The sequence below is a fragment of the Schistocerca nitens genome, chromosome 2 (genome assembly GCF_023898315.1).
Source record: "Schistocerca nitens isolate TAMUIC-IGC-003100 chromosome 2, iqSchNite1.1, whole genome shotgun sequence".
NCBI classification, from domain to species: domain Eukaryota; kingdom Metazoa; phylum Arthropoda; class Insecta; order Orthoptera; family Acrididae; genus Schistocerca; species Schistocerca nitens.
Genome location: NC_064615.1, coordinates 431,603,141 through 431,623,376, shown reverse-complemented (window position 1 = coordinate 431,623,376; position 20,236 = coordinate 431,603,141). Strand labels below are relative to the sequence as shown.

The 20,236-nt window shown below is 42.8% G+C and overlaps 1 protein-coding gene across 1 annotated transcript in view; it reads right to left on the bottom strand.

Annotated features, from left to right (window-relative positions):
- LOC126236299 (asialoglycoprotein receptor 1-like) overlaps nucleotides 1-20,236 on the bottom strand; it is a 41,546-nt gene that overhangs the window by 14,099 nt on the left and 7,211 nt on the right. The window contains exons 3-4 of the mRNA XM_049945494.1: nucleotides 11,466-11,811; nucleotides 2,335-2,598 (exon numbers count right to left, since the gene is read on the bottom strand). Of these exons, the coding sequence (XP_049801451.1) occupies nucleotides 2,335-2,598; nucleotides 11,466-11,811 (610 nt within the window). The remainder of the gene's footprint in view (nucleotides 1-2,334; nucleotides 2,599-11,465; nucleotides 11,812-20,236) is intronic.

The window sequence follows — 20,236 nt, the reverse complement described above, 5'->3', positions numbered from 1 at the left end:
CAGCTGTGGTGCTCAACATTATCAACAAGATACTTGTATTGTACAGTTTTTCCGTCTGTGTTCATCTGTCAATGTTCTTATGATATCTCTAAATGTCCCACAAAAATAAGAAAAAGTTCCCTTTCAGTTTTTTATCATAACACAATGTTTCAATAAGACGAATACCAGCACAGGTAATACAGAAGAAATCACTTGGAAATGAGGTATGAGGCATACAAAAGTGATTTACGAAACTAATGGTTTTAATTTAGGTGAACACTGCGAAACAGAGACAATGTAAGCTAACATTTACGTAACATCAGAATTGGTGATGATACAGACGAGACGATTTGAAGTAATTGTTTGTCCTGAAAGACCATAACTGATAGTCGAAGCGAAGATCTCATTAGGATGTGAATGACAGAACATTTTTATCTTGTTCAAAAATTATTTTTACCTCTACCAAACACTGCAAACAGAAACTGACGAGATATCTTCTAATGAAAAACGCAATCTGTTGATATTTGAAAAACTTTAATCAGTTACGATCGCATAATGATGTATTTTACTGGTATCTGATCATTATTTCTAAAGCTACTTATATGAAATATATTCCAGAATAATTAAATGTCATCCTGTAATTTATGTTGAGATTTTGGATTGTGGATTATTAAATATTTGGATATTCGCAGTTTCTTTTTCATTTTCGGCGAATCATACTATAACAATTAGCGTGTTAAGGATGCATCAGAATATGCACATAACAGGCCGATACCGTTGAAGTATGTATTTAATATCCGATCGTGACGGAATGGAATTCGTAAATTAATTTATAAAACCTTTTGTGACTGTCTTAATGCCAGTAATGTTTTTCTGACTGTATTAATGTCAGTGGTGTGGGAAAGCAGCAGAGGCATGTAAACGAAACATTTGAAACGTGATTTAAAAGATAAGCCGTCAGATGTAGAGGCCTAATGAGTGGGCAGGGACAGAAGCGTCTGTGAAATCCCCATACGAGTAGGGAACTTCTTTATGGGAAACGGCAAGAAGCAATTGGAGACGGAAAATGGAGAAATATACGTTGTGTAGAAAGATTCATTGATGTGTGAATGAAGCGTCAAAGGATCAAAGGGCCCTCTAAGACCAACAGTTCGGCAACACACTCATTGCTCACATTTATTGAGAATTTTAAAAATGTACCTTTCCAGAGACAAACTTTAAAATACTCCTAAGCGCCTCCAGGCAGCCAGTTGGAATTGGAGGGGTGTCAAGGGGTTGCCTGCCTATAGGCGCCTAGGGAATGTTATCTATGTAAAGGTAATTTTTTAAAGTTCTCGAAAAATTTGGACGGGTTTCCCAGGGATGCTGCCGACATGGGAGGTCTTAGAGGGATTCTCTGCCATTTCATTCTCACATGTGTCAATGTTACACCCCTCCATGATCAGGCGACACAAGGGTGCGAAACAGGAGGACCGAATAAGCTTAAGCTCCCTTAGGGGGTTTGATACCACGCTTACGTTCATCAAATTATTCTGAACTGACGCTATAGGCTCCAACCTGTACACAACACTAAAAAAATTCCGGGTCGTGCTGCATGTTCAGGGGGGGGGGGGGGAAGTAGCTGAGCAACGTCCCTAAAGAGGGGCTGAAATGTCTGGAGAAGTCAGTAGTTTCGAAAGTTCTCAAGAACGTCCTGTTGCTGTTCGCACTGAGAACTGTCGTTTCTGACAGCGGAATCGGAATATGCGGAAATCAACGCCCCAAGGAAGGGGGTTGTTTCAGTGACACTGTTCACGCCACTCCCTAAGGCCTTTTCACGTATATTATGAAAGGCGGTGTGTGTGAATTTTTTCCGTCGGCCACTGATAAGAAAACCACTGATTCAATGCCGCGTGTCGCCGTCCTGACCACCATATGACAGGCGTCAAACCAAGGGTCAAATGTGGGTAAGAGGGGGTGTGGCGACTTTCCCATTGTGTGACACGTCGGCAGTGGCGGTGGGCAGAATTGTGGTAAAAGTTGGTGTACAACGTGACATCATTCACATAAATTTCTGAGCTTTGGCATTTTTTTTCAGCGTATGTCGACATCTTGCTGTTTGAAGCGTAGCGAAGCCCTAGGGTGACGTCGCAGGACACCATCATTTTGCACTGCTACAGAGGAAGACTGTCGGCATTTTTGAGCCGAATTTCAGACTTATACGTAGTAATGGGAGCCAATAACGCGGTTTCGAAAAAGTGATCCAGTAATTGCGTTGTGCAGTGCAGATTGTTGAGGTCGTTGAAGGTGACAGGGGCGCAGTGAGGAAGGATTCTTATAGGAAACGAAAGACCTAGTGACAGCGATTACACTTACCGAGCACAGTCTCAAAGTGGTTCTCCTTGCGCATATCGTGGACGCCGATGTAGGAGTAGTAGTTGAAATGCGAGTCGAGCAGCTCGGGGCAGCGCCTCATCAGACTGTCCACGACGTTCCACTCCTCCTCCGAGTTGAGGACCAGCAGGTGGGCGCCCTCCTTCTCACACTTGCGCCGCGCCTCTTCCCACGGCAGCGCCGCCCGGTGGAAGCGGTAGATGCCCACTCCGGGGAACACCTCGTAGTTGGCAGGGACCTGGAAACCTGCGGCACCGCGGACAACAGATGGTGACGACAAGGTATTCTAACAATAAATAAAACCTACACCTGTAGTCATTTCGCAGCAGTGCGTTAAATGGAGTATCCTAGCACAGGCTGCAGTGTATACCTGGTACAAGTAAAATAATAATTTCAGTGTGAAAGAAAGCAGGTGCTGACAGGTGTGAATATTACCGAAAAATACTAACACGAATTGTTTACAGAAGAGAGGAAAAGCTCGTAGAAGTCGACCTTGGGGTACGTCACTTTGGTTTCCAGAGAAATGTAGGTACATGGAAGCTAGTAATGACCCTACGATTTATCTTAGAAAATAGGTAAAGGAAAGACAACTCTCCGTTTATAACATTTGTAGACTTGCAGAACGCTTTTGACAATGTGTACTGAAATACACTCTTTCAAATTCTAAAGGTGTCAGGAGCAAAATACAGGAAGTGAAAGGCTGTTTACGATTTGTACTGAAACCAGACGGCAGTAATAAGAGTCGAAGGGTATGAAAGGGAAGCAGTGGTTGAGAAAGGAGTGAGAGAGTTGTAGCATCTCCGCGATGTTGTCCAAGCTGTACACCGAGCAAGCAGTAAGGGCAACGAAAGAAAAATTTGCAGAAAGAGTTAAAATTCCGCGAGAAGAAATAAAATCTTTGAGGTTTGTCGATGACGTCGTAATTCTGACAGAGACAGCAAAGTTCTTGGAAGAACAGTAGAACAGAATGGACTGGTGGATAAGATGAACATCAACAAAAGCAAAACAAGGGTAATTGGATGTAATCGAATTAAATCAGGTGATGGTGAGGGAATTCGATTAGAAAGCGACACACTTAAAGTAGTAGATGAGTTGTCGAGGTAGAGAGGATATAAAATGTAGACTGTCAATAGCAAGAAAGGCGTTCCTGAAGAAGAGAAATTTTTTTGACATCCTATATAGATTTAAGTGTCAGGAAGTCCTTTATGAAAGTATTTGTATCGATTGTAGCCATGTATGGAAGTGAAACGTGGACGATAAACAGTTTAGACAAGAAGAGAATAGAAGTGTTTGAAATGTGACTTTGAAGAAGGATGCAAGGATGCTTAAGATTATATGGGCAGCTCAGGGTGCTAATGAGGTGGTACTGAATAGAAGCCGGTTGAAGTGGCCGTGCGGTTCTAGGCGCTGCAGTCTGGAACCGCGAGACCACTACGGTCGCAGGTTCGAATCCTGCCTCGGGCATGGATGTGTGTGATGTCCTTAGCTTAGTTAGGTTTAACTAGTTCTCAGTTCTAGGGGACTAATGACCTCAGAAGTTGAATCCCATAGTGCTCAGAGCCATTTGAACCACTGAATAGAACTGGGAAGAAAAGATACTTGTGGCACAACGTGACTAGAAGAAGGAATCGGTTGACAGGGTACATTCTGAGACATCAAGGGATCACCAATTTAGCACAGGACGGAAATGTGTTGGGCTTGGGTAAAAATCATAGAGAGAGACCAAGACATGGGTTCAGTAAGCAGTTTCAGAAGGATGTAAGTTGCAGTAGTTATTCAGAGATGAAGATGCTTGCACAGGAGAGAACAGGATGGAGAGCTGCATCAAACCAGAAGACCACCACCACAACTACTACAACAACAAGTATAATACGTCGTGCTGAATTCTGTGACAAAACGATGTACAACCTGGTAATATTTAGCAGAGATACTCTCACGTATGAGCCAGGAGATTTGATTCCGGTCATAGAAGTATAAGGAACGGTTTGGGAGCGCCTGTACACAGGGTGTCCCAGGAGGAATGGTTTACATTCAGGGATATAACAGCAACGAGCATTCAAAGCAAAATGCTTCGCGTGATCACTTGCTCTATTCCAAATCGTTTTCGAAACAGAACGCATTTAATCTATATTGTTATTTATTTTCTGTATTCCTTAGGGCATTGTCTCGTTTAGACACGGGCACATGTTCAATAGTTACATGCAATTTACAAAGTAACAACTGAGAAATTATATTTTTTAACATATTCACCTTGAAGGATTAATGTACACGTCATATCAACTGTTGTACACTTTACAACGTATGTTAAAATATCCCACTCTCAGCTATAATGCGTTTGAACAATCTTGGGAGAACATCTTGTGTTCCTTGTCTGAGTGCTTTTGCATGTTGCGTAATGAGGGCAGTAGCGTTCATGACGTGACCAAGCAGTTCGTCACCCGTACTCACGTTTCGTTTGTAAGCCTAAGACTCAGAGAGATATTTATTCATTGATTCCAAAAATATCTCGCTAGAATAAAGCGTCGAAGAAATAGGGCAGGTAAGACACACTCCCCACTCGCCCAAAACTAAATGTACGTTAAGTGTATTCCACCTCGGAAACCATTCGGAATATGCCACATAGCCACATAAAGTTTTTGTTGCATCAAATGAGATCCGTCATATACCTCAATATTGAATGCTCGTCCTGGGATATCCTGTATATTATACAAGGTGTTTCATGTACTATGACCATCCCAAATAACATTTTGTCCCGAAACAAAATAAAAAATGTATCAAACAAATGTTGTTAAACTACAAGAGGAACATTAAGCAGCATGGCAGCCTTTCTTATATCTTTGTTCGTCGCGAAGGTATGAACAGCAGTGCGTCTTTTTTAAGCGGCAACTTATATTTCGTGGGTGATTCACTTCCTCTCCTCAAGACTTGTTCAAAAACGTATCACACTCGTAGAGCAGACGAAGACGACCACGGAGAAGTTGATGTTGGGAGTCATAAGCCGGATCACGCCTGTACGTTGCGAGTAGCACTTTTCGAGTAGCTGCTAGCAGTGACCTGAATTGGACGTCACACAGAGAGTTGGTGGCACGAAAGATGCTCTTAATGCACTGAGATTGGTTGGCGTAGGGATAGTAGCCACCACGAACTGAGATCTAATGACATTGCAGCTCCGAAATTACTGTATAATATTTGTTTTATGTAAGTAAAGATTGTAAATGAAAGCCACTAAGATTGCTGCTCACACCTACAGCAGTGTGCAAAAAAACTAAGAGAAGACGATTAAACTTTACCTGTGCACATTTATTAGTATATGTATAATGCAGTTGCTAGCTTAATGAATATTAGTAAATAATGTGTCCTTTAGCTTTAATAAGCTTCTGAACATGTTGTGGCATACGTTCGACCAGGTTAGGTAAATTTTTCGTACTACTCTGTCATGAGACCATACTTTCACCACATATACTACTATGCCTTATTTTGTTGAACAGACCATTTTACCAAGACACCTCACAATTATGTACCAATTCTGCATGCGATTTATGTCTGGTTAGTTACCAGATCACTGATGCACATTAATGTTGTTTACTTACGTGAACTTCTTGACTGATTTAGGAGTGTTCCTTCCTCCGCCCTCTGCAACGGTATGTAGGAATGGCACAATCCTTGCCTAAGGATTTCGACGTATTTGGCTTAATTCATCATGCCATCAACTGGAACTAGTGCCTCAGGGCTACTTGCAAAGAACAAACCCTAAAACAATATTGTGGGATGGTAAAGTCTGTTCAAGGTGCTAAGCTCTCAAGACATCATGAGCGCTTTTCCTGACAACCCTTACTCTGTATCCTTGAACACTAAAATGTTACTCTTCATTGGAAGTTAGACATTTATAATCACTCGAAGTGCAAGATTTATGTATTTAGGAGCATGCCAGCCGTTTTTGGATCTCTGCTGAAGATGGCTAATGGGAAATATGTAAAACCTACAGGAAGATGTGTCATTCATGTGGGTATAAGTGTCCACACACAGGCCTTACAATTCATCGACTTACAAGAGTGTAGTTATGACGTAATTCTCGGATGGGACTTTTTGAAAGCTGTTTAGTCAATTATAGATTGTGGTTGCTCGAAGACTATGCTAGACGAGATGAGATACTGTGGACAGGAAGATGCGCATCAGAGTGTGTGGAGACTGTGTGCTGAATGAAGTGATCATTCCTGCAGTCAGCACTAGAAAGGTAACTGTCACGTGTCATGCCATTCATCAACCCATGGATCTTGTAGTGGAATGTAAGAGAAGCATACCACTAAAGAATAGCTTGGTCACCGCAGCCTCTGTTGCCTCGTTCAAGAACGGATTCGATAAACTGTGGATAGTTAACTATCGCCGAGAACTACAGATCCTTCCAAGACATGTGCGTGGCAAACGTTGAGCCGTTAATTACGGAACAGCTGAACGTCATAGAAACCTCCCATGCCGAGTCTCTGGGCGAGACAAACTCTTCTAGCTCGACTATCACCAGATCTCACTAAGGAACAACAGAAGAAGGTCGTCACCAGTGGTGCTCATCAGGAAGAAGGGTGGCAGTTGGCGCTTTTGTGTTGATTACAGGAAGCTGAATAAGGTAACTAGAAAGGACGTTTGCCCTCTTCCACGAATTGACGATACACTAGACTGTCTAAAGGGGGCTACGTTTTTTTCAACCATGGACATGTACTTGGGATACTGGCACATCGATGTAGGTGAGGCTGATAGTGAGAAAGCTGCATTCATCACCTGTGAGGGCCTATATGAGTTTAAGGTAATGCCATTTGGTTTGTGTAATGCACCAGCAACTTTTAAATGGATGATCTTGTAAGTCACCTGAAGTGGACAATGTGCCTTTGTTATTTAGATGACATTACAGTGTTCTCAGAGACATTTAATGAACATATAAAAAGACTGAAGGCTGTTCTTAAGTGTCTCCAACAAGGCGGACTGAAACTTAGTCCATGAAAGTGTCGTTTTGGAGCAAAAGAAATAAAAATACTTGGACACCTTGTGTCAAACGAAGGTGAGTGGCCAGACCCAGAAAAGGTGAGATCTATAATGGAATATCCTACTCCTAAAAGTATTAGAGATGTGAGAAGCTTCCTCAGATTATGTTCTTATTAGCATCGTTTTATCAAAGACTTTTGTGTCAAAACCAGGCCACTCCAAGAGTTGTTAAAAGCCAATGCTAAATTTATCTGGGGTGGTGCTCAACAAGATTCTTTCGATGTGATGCAAAAAGCTCTTACGACTGACCCGTACATCGTCTGTATGATGAGAGAGCACCTACAGAACTACACACAGATGCCAGTGGGTGTGGGATCGGTGCTGTTCTGGTGCAAATTTCGGATGTACCCTATGCTTCTAGGACACTCACAAAAGCCGAGAGAAACTACTCAACTACAGAAAGAGAATGTCTTGCTGTAATCTGGGCCATGTGTAAATTTCGACAGTATATGGTAGGCCATTCACTTTGTTGGTTGACAGGTCTTAAGGATCCAACAGGACGACACGCCAGGTGGGCACTACGTCTTCAAGAGTATGACGTTACCATAGTGTACAAAAGTGGAAGAAAACACCAAGATGCCGACTGTCTCTCAAGAAACCCTGTGCAAGACCTTGAAGACTTTTATGAAGGTAGTGACTGTCTCGCTGCACTCCAGGATCTCTCGGCTGAGAGGGAGAAGGACGCCAAGATATCTCAAATTATGCTTTCCTTAAATCGGTCAGAGGATGTGAAAGGACAATTTAAGGTAGTTAACGGATTACTTTGCAAGAAAAACTTTGATCCGCTTGATAAGAGGTAGCACCAGTGATTCCTAAACACATGCGCTTAGATGTTCTACAGAAATTCCATGACACATCTGAGACCGGACATTTAGGATTTATTGAAACATACGATAGAATCCGCAAGAGATTTTTCTGGAAAGGTTTATTTAGGAGTGTCCATCACTATGTGTCGCGCTGTCGTGAGTGCCAGAGGAGAAAGGCAGTTCCTCAGAAACCACCTGACAGACTCATACCAATTCCACCAGCCGAAACGCCTTTCTAGCTTGTTGGGATTGACCTCCTCGGACGATTTCCAACGTCTGCTAGTGGCAATAGATGGATTATTGTTTGCACTGATTATCGGACACCCTATGCCATTACAAAAGCCGTGAAAACAGCCGAAGCATTCGAGGTAGCCAAATTCATTGTAGAAGACGTAGTATTAAAACACGGTGCCCACAGTCGTTAATTACGGATCGAGTGAATGTTTTTCAATCTAATCTTATGACAGGGATAGACTGTCGGTGCAACTTACTCATCACATGATGACTGCATACCATCCACAGTCCTAAATAAACCTGGCCAAAAAAATCTCTTGCGGATTCTATCTTATGTCTTAACTAGCGGACCCGACAGACGTTGTCCTGCATGACATTTCAAGCGATTAAGATATTAAACGAAATATGAAATGAAAGACAAATAATATAATAATTTCATTATTCTTTATTTTTAAATAACATCAATTTTTCTAAAAACAGTTCGTTATAATCAATAATGTCTGTTTAATTTTATCTTAATGCGAGTTGATGAACAATATTTTTAGTCAATTCCTGAGGAGCATAAATCAATAAACTTGACGGTTTCCCAACGCACGAACACGCCACATATAATTGGCCATGTGAAAAGACCGGATTTTCTAGACCCAACCTACAAATCGACATTGTTTGACCTTGTTAGTTATTAATAGTCATGGCAAATTCCAAGCGAATTGGAAGTTGCAGATGTCTGAATGGAATGGGTGAGTCTGACGGTATCATTTGGATTCGTGGCAGGAGAACAACTTCACCTTCAAATTCGCCGTTCAAAATTGTAGCTTCAAGAACATTGCCCATAATTTTTTTATGACTAATCTTGTATCGTGGCATAGCTAAGGTGCAATTCCGAAGCAAAATGATAGGTGAGCCAATTTTTAATCGCAAGTTATGTGGTGGCATTCCTGGTAAATCCAGCGAATTCAAAATTTCAACAGGACAGTTGACTGCTTCTTCAGGATCGGTAACAGTGTCGATCGATTTGAGCAATATCTCATTGCCGGGCAATGACTGTTGTATTTTGAAGTTAATAGCGTCAACATCGATATTTTTTGCGGCTAAAATAGCTCGTTCACGAAGCCACGCACTGTATTATCTCTGCGTTGGATTCGTTTATCTCGACGTTCCAATGCGTCGCCAACCATAACAACTGCAACTTCATTAATGGTCGGTGCATTTTATCGGCTTGCGTGCTGCCCAGATGGTACTTTGTCTGATGTGATGACGATCGTATAGTTGTCGTTATGCAGTCTGTTTGAAACGGTATTGAACTGGACCAACTGGTTGTGATTCTGTAAAAACGGTTCTAAAATACCCACAATTTCTCGCTCCTCCTTCTGCTCGATATGGTTGTACTGGCAGCGTGCGGCCAGTCTTTGTCACAATGCATTAGCTCGAAGGCGTTCGTTGCGTTGCTCTTGACTTTCATTAGCATGTCTGATTGCAGCCTGGTTTTTTAAATTTTCATTGTCCGTCAGTCCGTCAATTGATCTTCCGCCGATCTATTTAACCGACGGTTCTGGACTAATTGTGAATTCCGAGTCCGCCGACCAATATTTCCTCCTCGTCCACGAATACGTGGCATTGTTTTATGTACGTAATTTATGTGAATATAACACACTTAATATTCATTGAAATGCGACGCCTGAAATATCCAAAGACACTGTACAAAGAAATTAAAATGTCAAAATAACGAAAGACACATAATATAATACACTCAAATGAAAATATCGAAAAATAAACGAAATCCTATGCATAATACGTTCAATACTGCACACAAAAATGCAACGCCACCTACCGTGTTGATTTAAGAATGTTAATTTTCGAGGCCCAAACTTGAATGCATTCACAAAAGTTCATTCAAATCGATCCAGCCGTTTAGTTGCAATATAGATAGATAATCTAGATACCGACTGCAGCGCCATCTGCCGGGCGGGTTTGTGCATCTAAACCATCCAGGTCGCTACCCAAACACATACAAAAAAATTCATTCAAATTGGTCCAGCCGTTTAGGAGTTCAGTGACATACACACGTACAGTAGAATTATATATCCTAAATGTCTGGCCTCAGGTGTGTCATGGAATTTCTGTAGAACATCTGAGCGCATGTGTTTAGGAATCAGGGGTGGCCACCTCTTTCTAAACGGATCAAAGTTTTTCTGAAAAGTAATTCATTAACTACCTTAAAGGGTCCATTCACATCCTCTGACCGATTTAAGGCATGCATAATTTGAGATATATTGGCGTCCTCCTTCTGCTCAGCAGAGAGATCCTGGAGTGCAGGTGGAATTCAGTCCTCGCCAGACCACACTGCTATCGCCTGGACGGTTTTACATTGATTCTAGGTCGGTGGTCATAATGTTCTGACTGATCAGTGAATGAGCTTATCTCAATTAATTTGCATACTGCTGTAGATTACGTTTATGAAGTTATGATATTTATTAGCAGCGATTGGTATAAACCGAGTTGGAACGTTTTCTGAGCAAGCGAAGTGCACAATTCTGGCCGGCCGGGGTGGCCGAGCGGTTCTAGGCGCTACAGTCTGGAAGCGTCCGACTGCTACGGTCGCAGGTTCGAATCCTGCCTCGGGCATGGATGAGTGTGATGTCGTTAGGTTAGTTAGGTTTAAGTAGTTCTAAGTTCTAGGGGACTGATGACCTCAGAAGTTAAGTCCCATAGTGCTCAGAGCCGTTTGAACCATTTTTTTTTTTCAAAATCCTGCAACCAAAATCTCCGCAAGCTAATCCATTGTTGTCACAAATGTGTCACATCGAAGGACAAAAAACAGAGCGAGACTAAGTTTCATGGTATAACTTAATAATTTCGAATTAGTATCTAAAATTTTACGACTATCCATTGTGCATGCAACGATCTTCCTATTATTTCTGGATCCTCAATGTCTTACATGTTACTTTGTGAAACGTCAGGAACCGACGAGTCTTGAGCACGCTACAAGAAAATACAGGACGCCGTAATACGAGCAGAATATGAAAACTGTAACCTTACCAGTGTCTTGCAGATTGGTGACTTCGATGTCGCCTGCCTGGTCGGCGCAATACTTTGCCTCGTACTCTTTGCGTTCTTTTTCCACTCTCTCTCTTTCCTTCTCTTCTGCTGTCTTCTCTGCCTCGTCAAATCTTGGCCCCAGATGTGTGAATTCGTAGCTGCCGTAATCCTCGTAATTGAATGTGTACAGCATTTCCCCGGGATCCTCCGTGTTCACCGAAGATGTTGATGACTCAGTAGTCAGTGGTAGCCTCGTTGCCAATGTCGCTGCAGTAGTTGTAGCAGGCGTCGGCGCCAACCTCTTGCGAATTGGTACCGGCACCACTGGATCGTCTGTCAGTGTCAGCTGAAACCGAAGGAACTCTTAAACGTGTTAACTCGTTTCGTGAAGGCGGCTTCGTTAATCATGCAGTAAATTAACAAATTAGCCTCATATCTACACTGAAGAGCCAAAGAGACACTGGTACACCTGCCTAACATCGTGTGCCACCCGCCCCCCCTCCCCCCCCCCCCTTCCGTGAGCACGCAGGAGTGCCGCAACATGACGTGGCCGCTACTCGACTAATCTCTGTCATAGTGATGGAGAGGCTGTCCATAAATCCGTAAGAGTAAGAGGGGTGGAGATATCTTCTGAGCAGCACGTTGCAAGGCATCCTAGATATGCTCAATAATGTTCATGTCTGTGGAGTTTGGTGTCCAGCGGAACTCAGAAAAGTGATCCTAGAGCCACTCTCTAGCAATTAAGGACGTGTGCGGTGTCGCATTGTCCTGCTGGAATTGCCCAAGTTCGTCGGAATGCACAATGTACATGAATGGATGTAGGTGATCAGGCAGGATGCTTACGTAAGTGTGACCTGTCAGAGTCGTATTTAGACGTATCAGGGGTCTCATATCACTCCAAGTACACACGCCCCATACCACTGCAGAGCGTCCACAAGGTAAAAAAATTCCCCTGCTGACATGAAGAGTGCATGGATTCGTGAGGTTGTGTGCATACGCATATTCGTCCATCCACTCGAAATAATTCGAAACGAGACTCGTCCGACCAGGTAACATGTCACCAGTCATGAAAAGTCCAACTACGGTATTGACGGGCCCAGACGAGGCGTAAAGCTTCGTGTCGTGCACTCATCAAAGGTACACCAGTAGCCCTTCAGCTCCGAAAGCTCAAATCGATTATGTTTTGTTTAATTATTCGCACACTGACACTTGTTGATGGCCCAGAACCGAAATTTGCAGCATTTTGCGGAAAGGTTGAACTTTTGTCACGTTGAACGATTCTGTTCAGTCATCGTTGGTTCCGTTCTTGCAGGATCTTTTTCCGGCCGCATCGATGTCGGAGATTTGATGTTTTACCGGATTCCTGATATTCACGTAACACTCATGAAATGGTCTTACGGGAAAATCACCACTTCATCGCTACGACGGAGGTTATGTCTCCCATCGCTCGTGCGCCGATTATAATACCACATTCAAACTCGTTTAAATCTTGATAATCTGCCATTGTAGCAGCAGTAAACGATCTAACAACTGCGCCAGAAACTAGTCATATAGGCGTTGCCGACCGTAGCGCTATATTCTGCCTGTTTACGTATTTCTGTATTTGAATACGCATGCCTATACCAGTTTCTTTGGCGCTTCAGTGTATAAAATACTATTAATGGGAAAAATATAGCGCCGTCCGTTATGACATTTCGATATGTACGGGAAAGTCGCTTGTTGGAAATACAAATAACCTATCACACGATGATTCCTCTTACACTACTCCGTTTAGCCGTCGGTTTATTATTGACTGAATTCTCTGACGGTGCTTGGCAGTATATGACAATATTATTAAAAGGAAACACTGTCCCGATAAACTGCAGATATTCATCAGGATGGTGCTTCCTGTTAATATCGAACGTTTTTTGTAGTAGCAACGACCACGTGTGATCGCAACAGCCAGCCGCGTGTGAAACATTATGGTCCGTGTTGACAACATGCGGCGGATACATGCAAGGAGAATTTTCCGCGTTCTCTATACGACATTTGCCAGGTAGCGCTGCCAAGTAAGCCCGGAAGAAGTACAGTGTTTCCTAACTTACGATTCCCTTGGTCCTTGTGGTTTGGTAATGAAATTCACGAGCTTTTTACAGCCAATTATATTTCCTTTACACCAAGCAGATGCCAGAATTTATTGTTAATGTCGTGTTCATTACATGTATGAATAAGTAAGTTGTACAATTCTTCCAACTTTTCTGTTACGATCTACAAAAAAGTACCATTCGCTCCGTTAATATTGAGTTGCGTAGGAAATGGCGAATATATTTTCAATTCGTTTCAGAATTATCTGGATTTTCGCAAAATACAAGATGGCAACGGCTTGGCTACTATTGCGCGGCCAATGATAACATAACATTGTATTCTAAGAAGTTAAGCCATGGGAGAGTGGACCAGTGCTGTGGCGTGTTTTTGTGTAGCGAATGAAGTCATCCTGAATATCTTAGTAAAGGAAGAACCGCGACAGCTGCTACATGATCCTTTATAAAGAATAATTTAATAGCTGTTGCGGTTCTTCATTTAACAAGATGTATTTCTACAGCTCTGGTTGCCCGGATTATAAAATGTTTTGCACCCTCAATGTATTATATGAAGGAATAACTACATTTTTCACCTACAGGAGCCGCTTCAGCTGAGTCATTAGACTGCATAACGTTCTACGTATTTATAACAGAATTCAGATAAAGAGAACGTTTGAGAGCCAGTGCATAGTACTTCGTCTAAAATAAAATCTGTTTAGTTAGAAAGAGTTTAGTTGGTGAAAAATGTAAATGTCTACATACTGGTATTAAAACTGAAACGTTATTGTTTTGTATAATCCTGTGAAAAAACACGTCATGGTGAATAATTTTGTACCAGCAGTCCACCCTAGCTTCGCACGAGCAGCGTAGGTATCTGTGACCGGGCGCCTTGTCTGGCATAGTGGTAATTTCGTTTTCGGGTGGCTGCATAGAGATATTATTAAAGCTCACAGAACAACATTAGATAACTGAATGACGTTCCTCTGAAACAATTTAAGCAGCACAGTATAGCGCAAAAGGAAATTGAAAGTAAAACGCAATGAGACACACAGAGACTATTCATTCAATGAGAATAAGTACACTAAAGTCGCCGCGATTTATAGTGGTCCCTTGGATATTACAAAATGCGGGAGAAAGTTCTTAATAGGGTGTGTGATCACCACGGATGGCAGTCTATCCTCTGCAACGTGCTCCCGTGCAAACGATAAGGTTGGTAAGGAGTTGGCCGCACGGGATTAGCCAAGCGGTCTCGGGCGCTGCAGTCGTGGACTGTGCGGCTGGCCCCGCGGAGTTTCGAGTCCTCCCTCGGGCATGGGTGTGTGTGTTTGTCCATAGGATAATTTAGGTAAAGCAGCGTGTAAGTTTAGGGACTGATGACCTTAGCAGTTAAGTCCCATAAGATTTCACACAGATTTGAACATTTTTGGTAAGGAGCTCTTGTGGTGGGGCCTACCACTCCTCAACCAACGCTGTCGACAGCTAGTGGATAGTCGTTTGTGCATGCGGAGGTGTCGCAATACGTCCACCCAACGCTTTCCACATGTGCTCAGTGGCATTTAAGTGGAGGAAATGGACAGGCTAGTCCATTTGCCGAGTATCCACTCGTTCCAAGAGCTCCGTTCTGGTCGAAGAATCGAACGTCCTGTCACAAAATCTACTTACCAACCTTGTGGCCAGTGTGGCAACACGTTGCCGACCGTGCGTTGCTATATGTGATTATCACAATTATTACGAAGAATGTCACGCCTTTTTTTAACGTTCAGGGGACCAACATAAATCGTGATGAGTTCAGTGTAAGTATTGTATTTGAATAAGTCATTTCTGTTCGTCACACTTTGTATTTCTTTCAGTTGCCTTGTGCACTAAGCACCAGTTCTTTCTGTGTGTGGTCCAAGTTTCGTAAAGCTATGCCCCTTGCAGTAACATCATGCGAAAGTTACTTACGTCCTTATGTTTGGCACACCAGTATACAGGGTGCCCCATTGATAGTGACCGGGCCAAATATCTCACGAAATAAGCGTCAAACGAAAAAACTACAAAGAACGAAACTCGTCTAGCTTGAAGGGGGAAAGCCGGCCGAAGTGGCCGTGCGGTTAAAGGCGCTGCAGCCTGGAACCGCAAGACCGCTACGGTCGCAGGTTCGAATCCTGCCTCGGGCATGGATGTTTGTGATGTCCTTAGGTTAGTTAGGTTTAACTAGTTCTAAGTTCTAGGGGACTAATGACCTCAGCAGTTGAGTCCCATAGTGCTCAGAGCCATTTGAACCATTTGAAGGGGGAAACCAAATGGCGCTATGGTTTGCCCGCTAGATGGCGCTGCCTTAGGTCAAACGGATATCAACTGCGTTTTTTTTAAAATAGGAACCCTCATTTTCATTACATATTCGTGTAGTAAGTAAAGAAATATGAATGTTTTTGTTGGACCACTTTTTTCGCTTTGTGACAGATGGCGCTGTAATAGCCACAAACTTACAAGTACGTGGTATCACGTAACATTCCTCCAGTGCGGACGGTATTTGCTTCGTGATACATTACCCGTGTTAAAAAGGACCGTTTACCAATTGCAGAAAAGGTCGATATCATGTTGAAGTATGGCTATTGTGATTAAATGCCCAATGGGCGTGTGCTATGTTTGCTGCTCGGTATCCTGGACGATATCATCCAAGTGTCCGGACCGTTCGCCGGATAGTTACGTTATTTAAGGAAACAGGAAGTGTTCAGCCACATGTGAAACGTCAACCACGACCTGCAACAAATGCTGATGCCCAAGAAGGTGTTTTAGCTGCTGTCGCGGCTAATCCGCACATCAGTAGCAGACAAATTGCGCGAGAATCGGGAATCTCAAAAACGTCGGTGTTGAGAATGCTACAACATCGATTGCACCCGTATCATATTTATATGCACCACGAATTGCATGGCGACGACTTTGAATGTCGTGTACAGTTCTGCCACTGGGCACAAGAGAAATTACGGGACGATGACAGATTTTTTGCACGCGTTCTATTTAGCGACGAAGCGTCTTTCACCAACAGTGGTAACGTAAACCGGCATAATATGCACTATTGGTCAACGGAAAATCCACGATGGCTGCGACAAGTGGAACATCAGCGCCCTTGGCGGGTTAATGTACGGTGGGTCATTATGAGAGGAAGGATAATTGGCCCCTATTTTATTGATGGCCATCTAAATGGTGCAATGTATGCTGATTTACTACGTAATGTTCTACCGATGTTAGCACAAGATGTTTCATGCATGACAGAATGGCGATGTACTTCCAACATGATGCATGTCCGGCAGATAGCTCGCGTGCGGTTGAAGCGGTATTGAATAGCATATTTCATGACAGGTGGATTGGTCGTCGAAGCACCTTACCATGGCCCGCACGTTCACCGGATTTGACGTCCCCGGATATCTTTCTGTGGGGAAAGTTGAAGGATATTTGCTATCGTGATCCACCGACAACGCGTGGAAACATGCGTCATCACATTGTCAGTACATGTGCGAAAATTACGGAAGGCGAACTATTTGCTATTGAGAGGAATGTCGTTACGCGCATTGCCAAATGCATTGAGGTTGCCGGACATCATTTTGAGCATTTATTGCATTAATGTGCTGTAACTTCATGCGTTCCCAGAAATGATAAGTTCACAAAGGTGCATGTATCGCATTGGACGAACCGAAATAAAATGTTCAAACTTATCTACGTTCAGTATTTTAATTTAAAAAATCTACCTGTTACCAACTGTTCGTCTAAAATTGTGAGCCATACGTTCGTGGCTATTACAGCGCCATCTATCACAAAGCGAAAAAAGTGGTCCAACTAAAACATTCATATATCTTGACGTACTACACGAATATGTAATAAAAAATGGGGGTTCCTATTTTTTAAAAACGCAGTTGATATCCGTTTGACCTATGGCAGCGCCATCTAGCGGGCCAACCATAGCGCCATCTGGTTTCCCCCTTCAAGCTAGACAAGTTTCGTTCTTTGTAGTTTATTCGTTTGACGCTTATTTCGTGAGATATTTGGCCCGCTCACGCTCAGTGGACCACCCTGTATTAAGACGAAAGTAAGCGACATATTGTCGACCGGCCGCCGCGTCATCCTCTGCCATTTGGTTGCGGTATAGAGGGGCATGGGATCCCTCCCGACTTGTGTTGACTTTTCACACCTTAGTGCCACTACTTCTCTTTCAACTAGAATTGGCTCCACGAGGCGGACTGCACCCCGCACCAGTCCTCCTACCAAGGAACAATCACAGGCAGTACCGGAAACTGAACCCGAGCCCTCCGCATGAGAATCAGACGCGTTGATCACTCGGCTTTGGAGGCGGAGAAGAGTCAGTTATAGTAAAACACCGTCGTGGAAATCAGTATAAAGGCATGGATATGTGTAGGAAAATTAACGTGGTCGGTTGGAATAGTTGTGCGGAATGTATATGCCGTAGTATGAGATCCAGTATACAGACGATGACAATCCTGTGGTATCACATTTGATGTCAGTAGTAGAGTATATAATAAGAAATCAACGATCCAGGTGATAGAGAGTGGAACTCGGCATAAGGATAGTCGCTCTGTGTGGTGTTAATGTGTGCGTACGTCCCTTTACTGCAGACAGGAAACAGAAGTCTTTGGTGACATGGCTTGTTATGTATGTAAGCCACGACTGTGACAGTGCTACGCGGAAAACAGTTAGCACGTGACGAGAAAGCAAAAATCGGTATACGCATGTAAATTGGATCCTCTAATCGCCAAGAACTTGAACGAGTGATGTGCAGTTATTGATAATTTCTTTAGATTGTACAGGCGGTATGGACACAACGGAAAATATCGTCAGAGTAGAAAATTATCTGAGGAATTGAAACGGTTAATTTTGGGCAAAACAAGAGCCACAAACCGTTATTCTTCTCAGTTTGGCCGGCCGGTGTGGCCGAGTGGTTCTAGGCGCTAGACTGGAACCGCGGTACCGCTACGGTAGCAGGTTCGAATCCTGCCGCGGGCATGGACGTGTGTGACGTCTTTAGGTTAATTAGGTTTAAGTAGTTCTAAGTTCTAGGGGACTAATGACCTCAGAAGTTAAGTCCCATAGTGCTTAGAGCCATTTGAACCATTTTTTCTCAGTTTGTTGGTGAGTCACAGTTGTTAGTAACTGCCAGACGTGTACGACAAAATTGTCAAATTACAAATATCTTGCATTCAAGAAACAACTGCAGAAGCCTCTAGAAAAACTTGAATATAAACAGGCTAGATTGGAATTTACTGAAAAACATATTTCATGGTCTGCAGAATGAGATAAAGTGATCCTCAGTGAAGAGAAAAAGTATAATTTCAATATGATTGACGTGGTCCGAGAACACAGCAGCACATAAGAAACCAGAAATTTTGGTGGTGGGAATGTTATGATTTGGGCAGCCTTATGTGCTAAATGTAACTCTAGCATTGCCTAGCTGAACGATAAAACGAACTTTAACATGTACACTGCGATGTTAGAGACAGAATTTATTAGACACGGGGGACGAAAGTCTAATGTTTGAAAAGATAGTGCATCTGTGTATGTTTTTGCTAAAACGGAAAAGTGGTTTGAAGAGAAAGGTATCGATGTCTTTCCCTGACTTGCACGTAGCCCGAATTTAAGCCCCATGGAAAACCTTTGGGGAACACTTGGAAGGCGTGTTTATCGAAATGGGAGGCCATTTGAGAGCGTATGTGAGGTGAAAAGAGCAACACGAAAAGCGTGGGTGAGAATGTCACTACAAGAGCTCCAAACCCGAACAAAATCAATGTGTAAGTAGGCTGTTTAGGTTTTTATATTGGTAACACCACGTAGCGCTCTGAACAGCGCGTAGCGTTGCGCAGTTGGAGGTGAGCCGCCAGCAGTAGTGGATGCGGGGAGAGAAATGGCGGAGTTTTGAGAGCGGATGATCTGGACGTGTGTCCATCAGAGACAGTAAATTTGTAAGACTGGATGTCATGAACTGATATATATGTATTATGACTTTTGAACACTATTAAGGTAAATACATTGTTTGTTCTCTATCAAAATCGTTCATTTGCTAACTATGCCTATCAGTAGTTAGTGCCTTCAGAAGTTTGAATCTTTTATTTAGCTGGCAGTAGTGGCGCTCGCTGTATTGCAGTAGTTCGAGTAATGAAGATTTTTGCGAGGTAAGTGATTTGTGAAAGGTATAGGTTAATGTTAGTCAGGGCCGTGCATTTGTAGGGATTGCGTTGCGCTAAAAATATTGTGTGTCAGTTTAGTGTTGATCAGAATAGGTAAAGAGCGAAATGTCTGAGTACGTACAGTTCTGCTCATCTGTTTGAAAATCAAATAATGTAAGAGGTTTATCAGCACAGTAATTCATAAATTTTTCTAAGGGGAGGTTTCAAATGCCGAAAAATATTTTTGAGGTGCTTAGGTAGAATAGGGGTTGAACAAAGTACTAACAATGTCACAACACAAAAGGACAGTGAGTGCCTAAATACCGGTTTCCACCCTGGAAATGCAATCGCTTTATTTCGTTATTCGAGTTTTGAAAGAAACTATGTAGTTCTATCATGACTGTATGTCTTATATGTATCTACTGTTTTGATAATAAAAACGACGTATGAATACATCAGACAACGTACTACTACTGTTGCAGAACCCTTGCCTCGTATGATTTCCAGTATTGTAAATTGCCATAAGACTAGCAGCCGCTATACAGGTTATAAT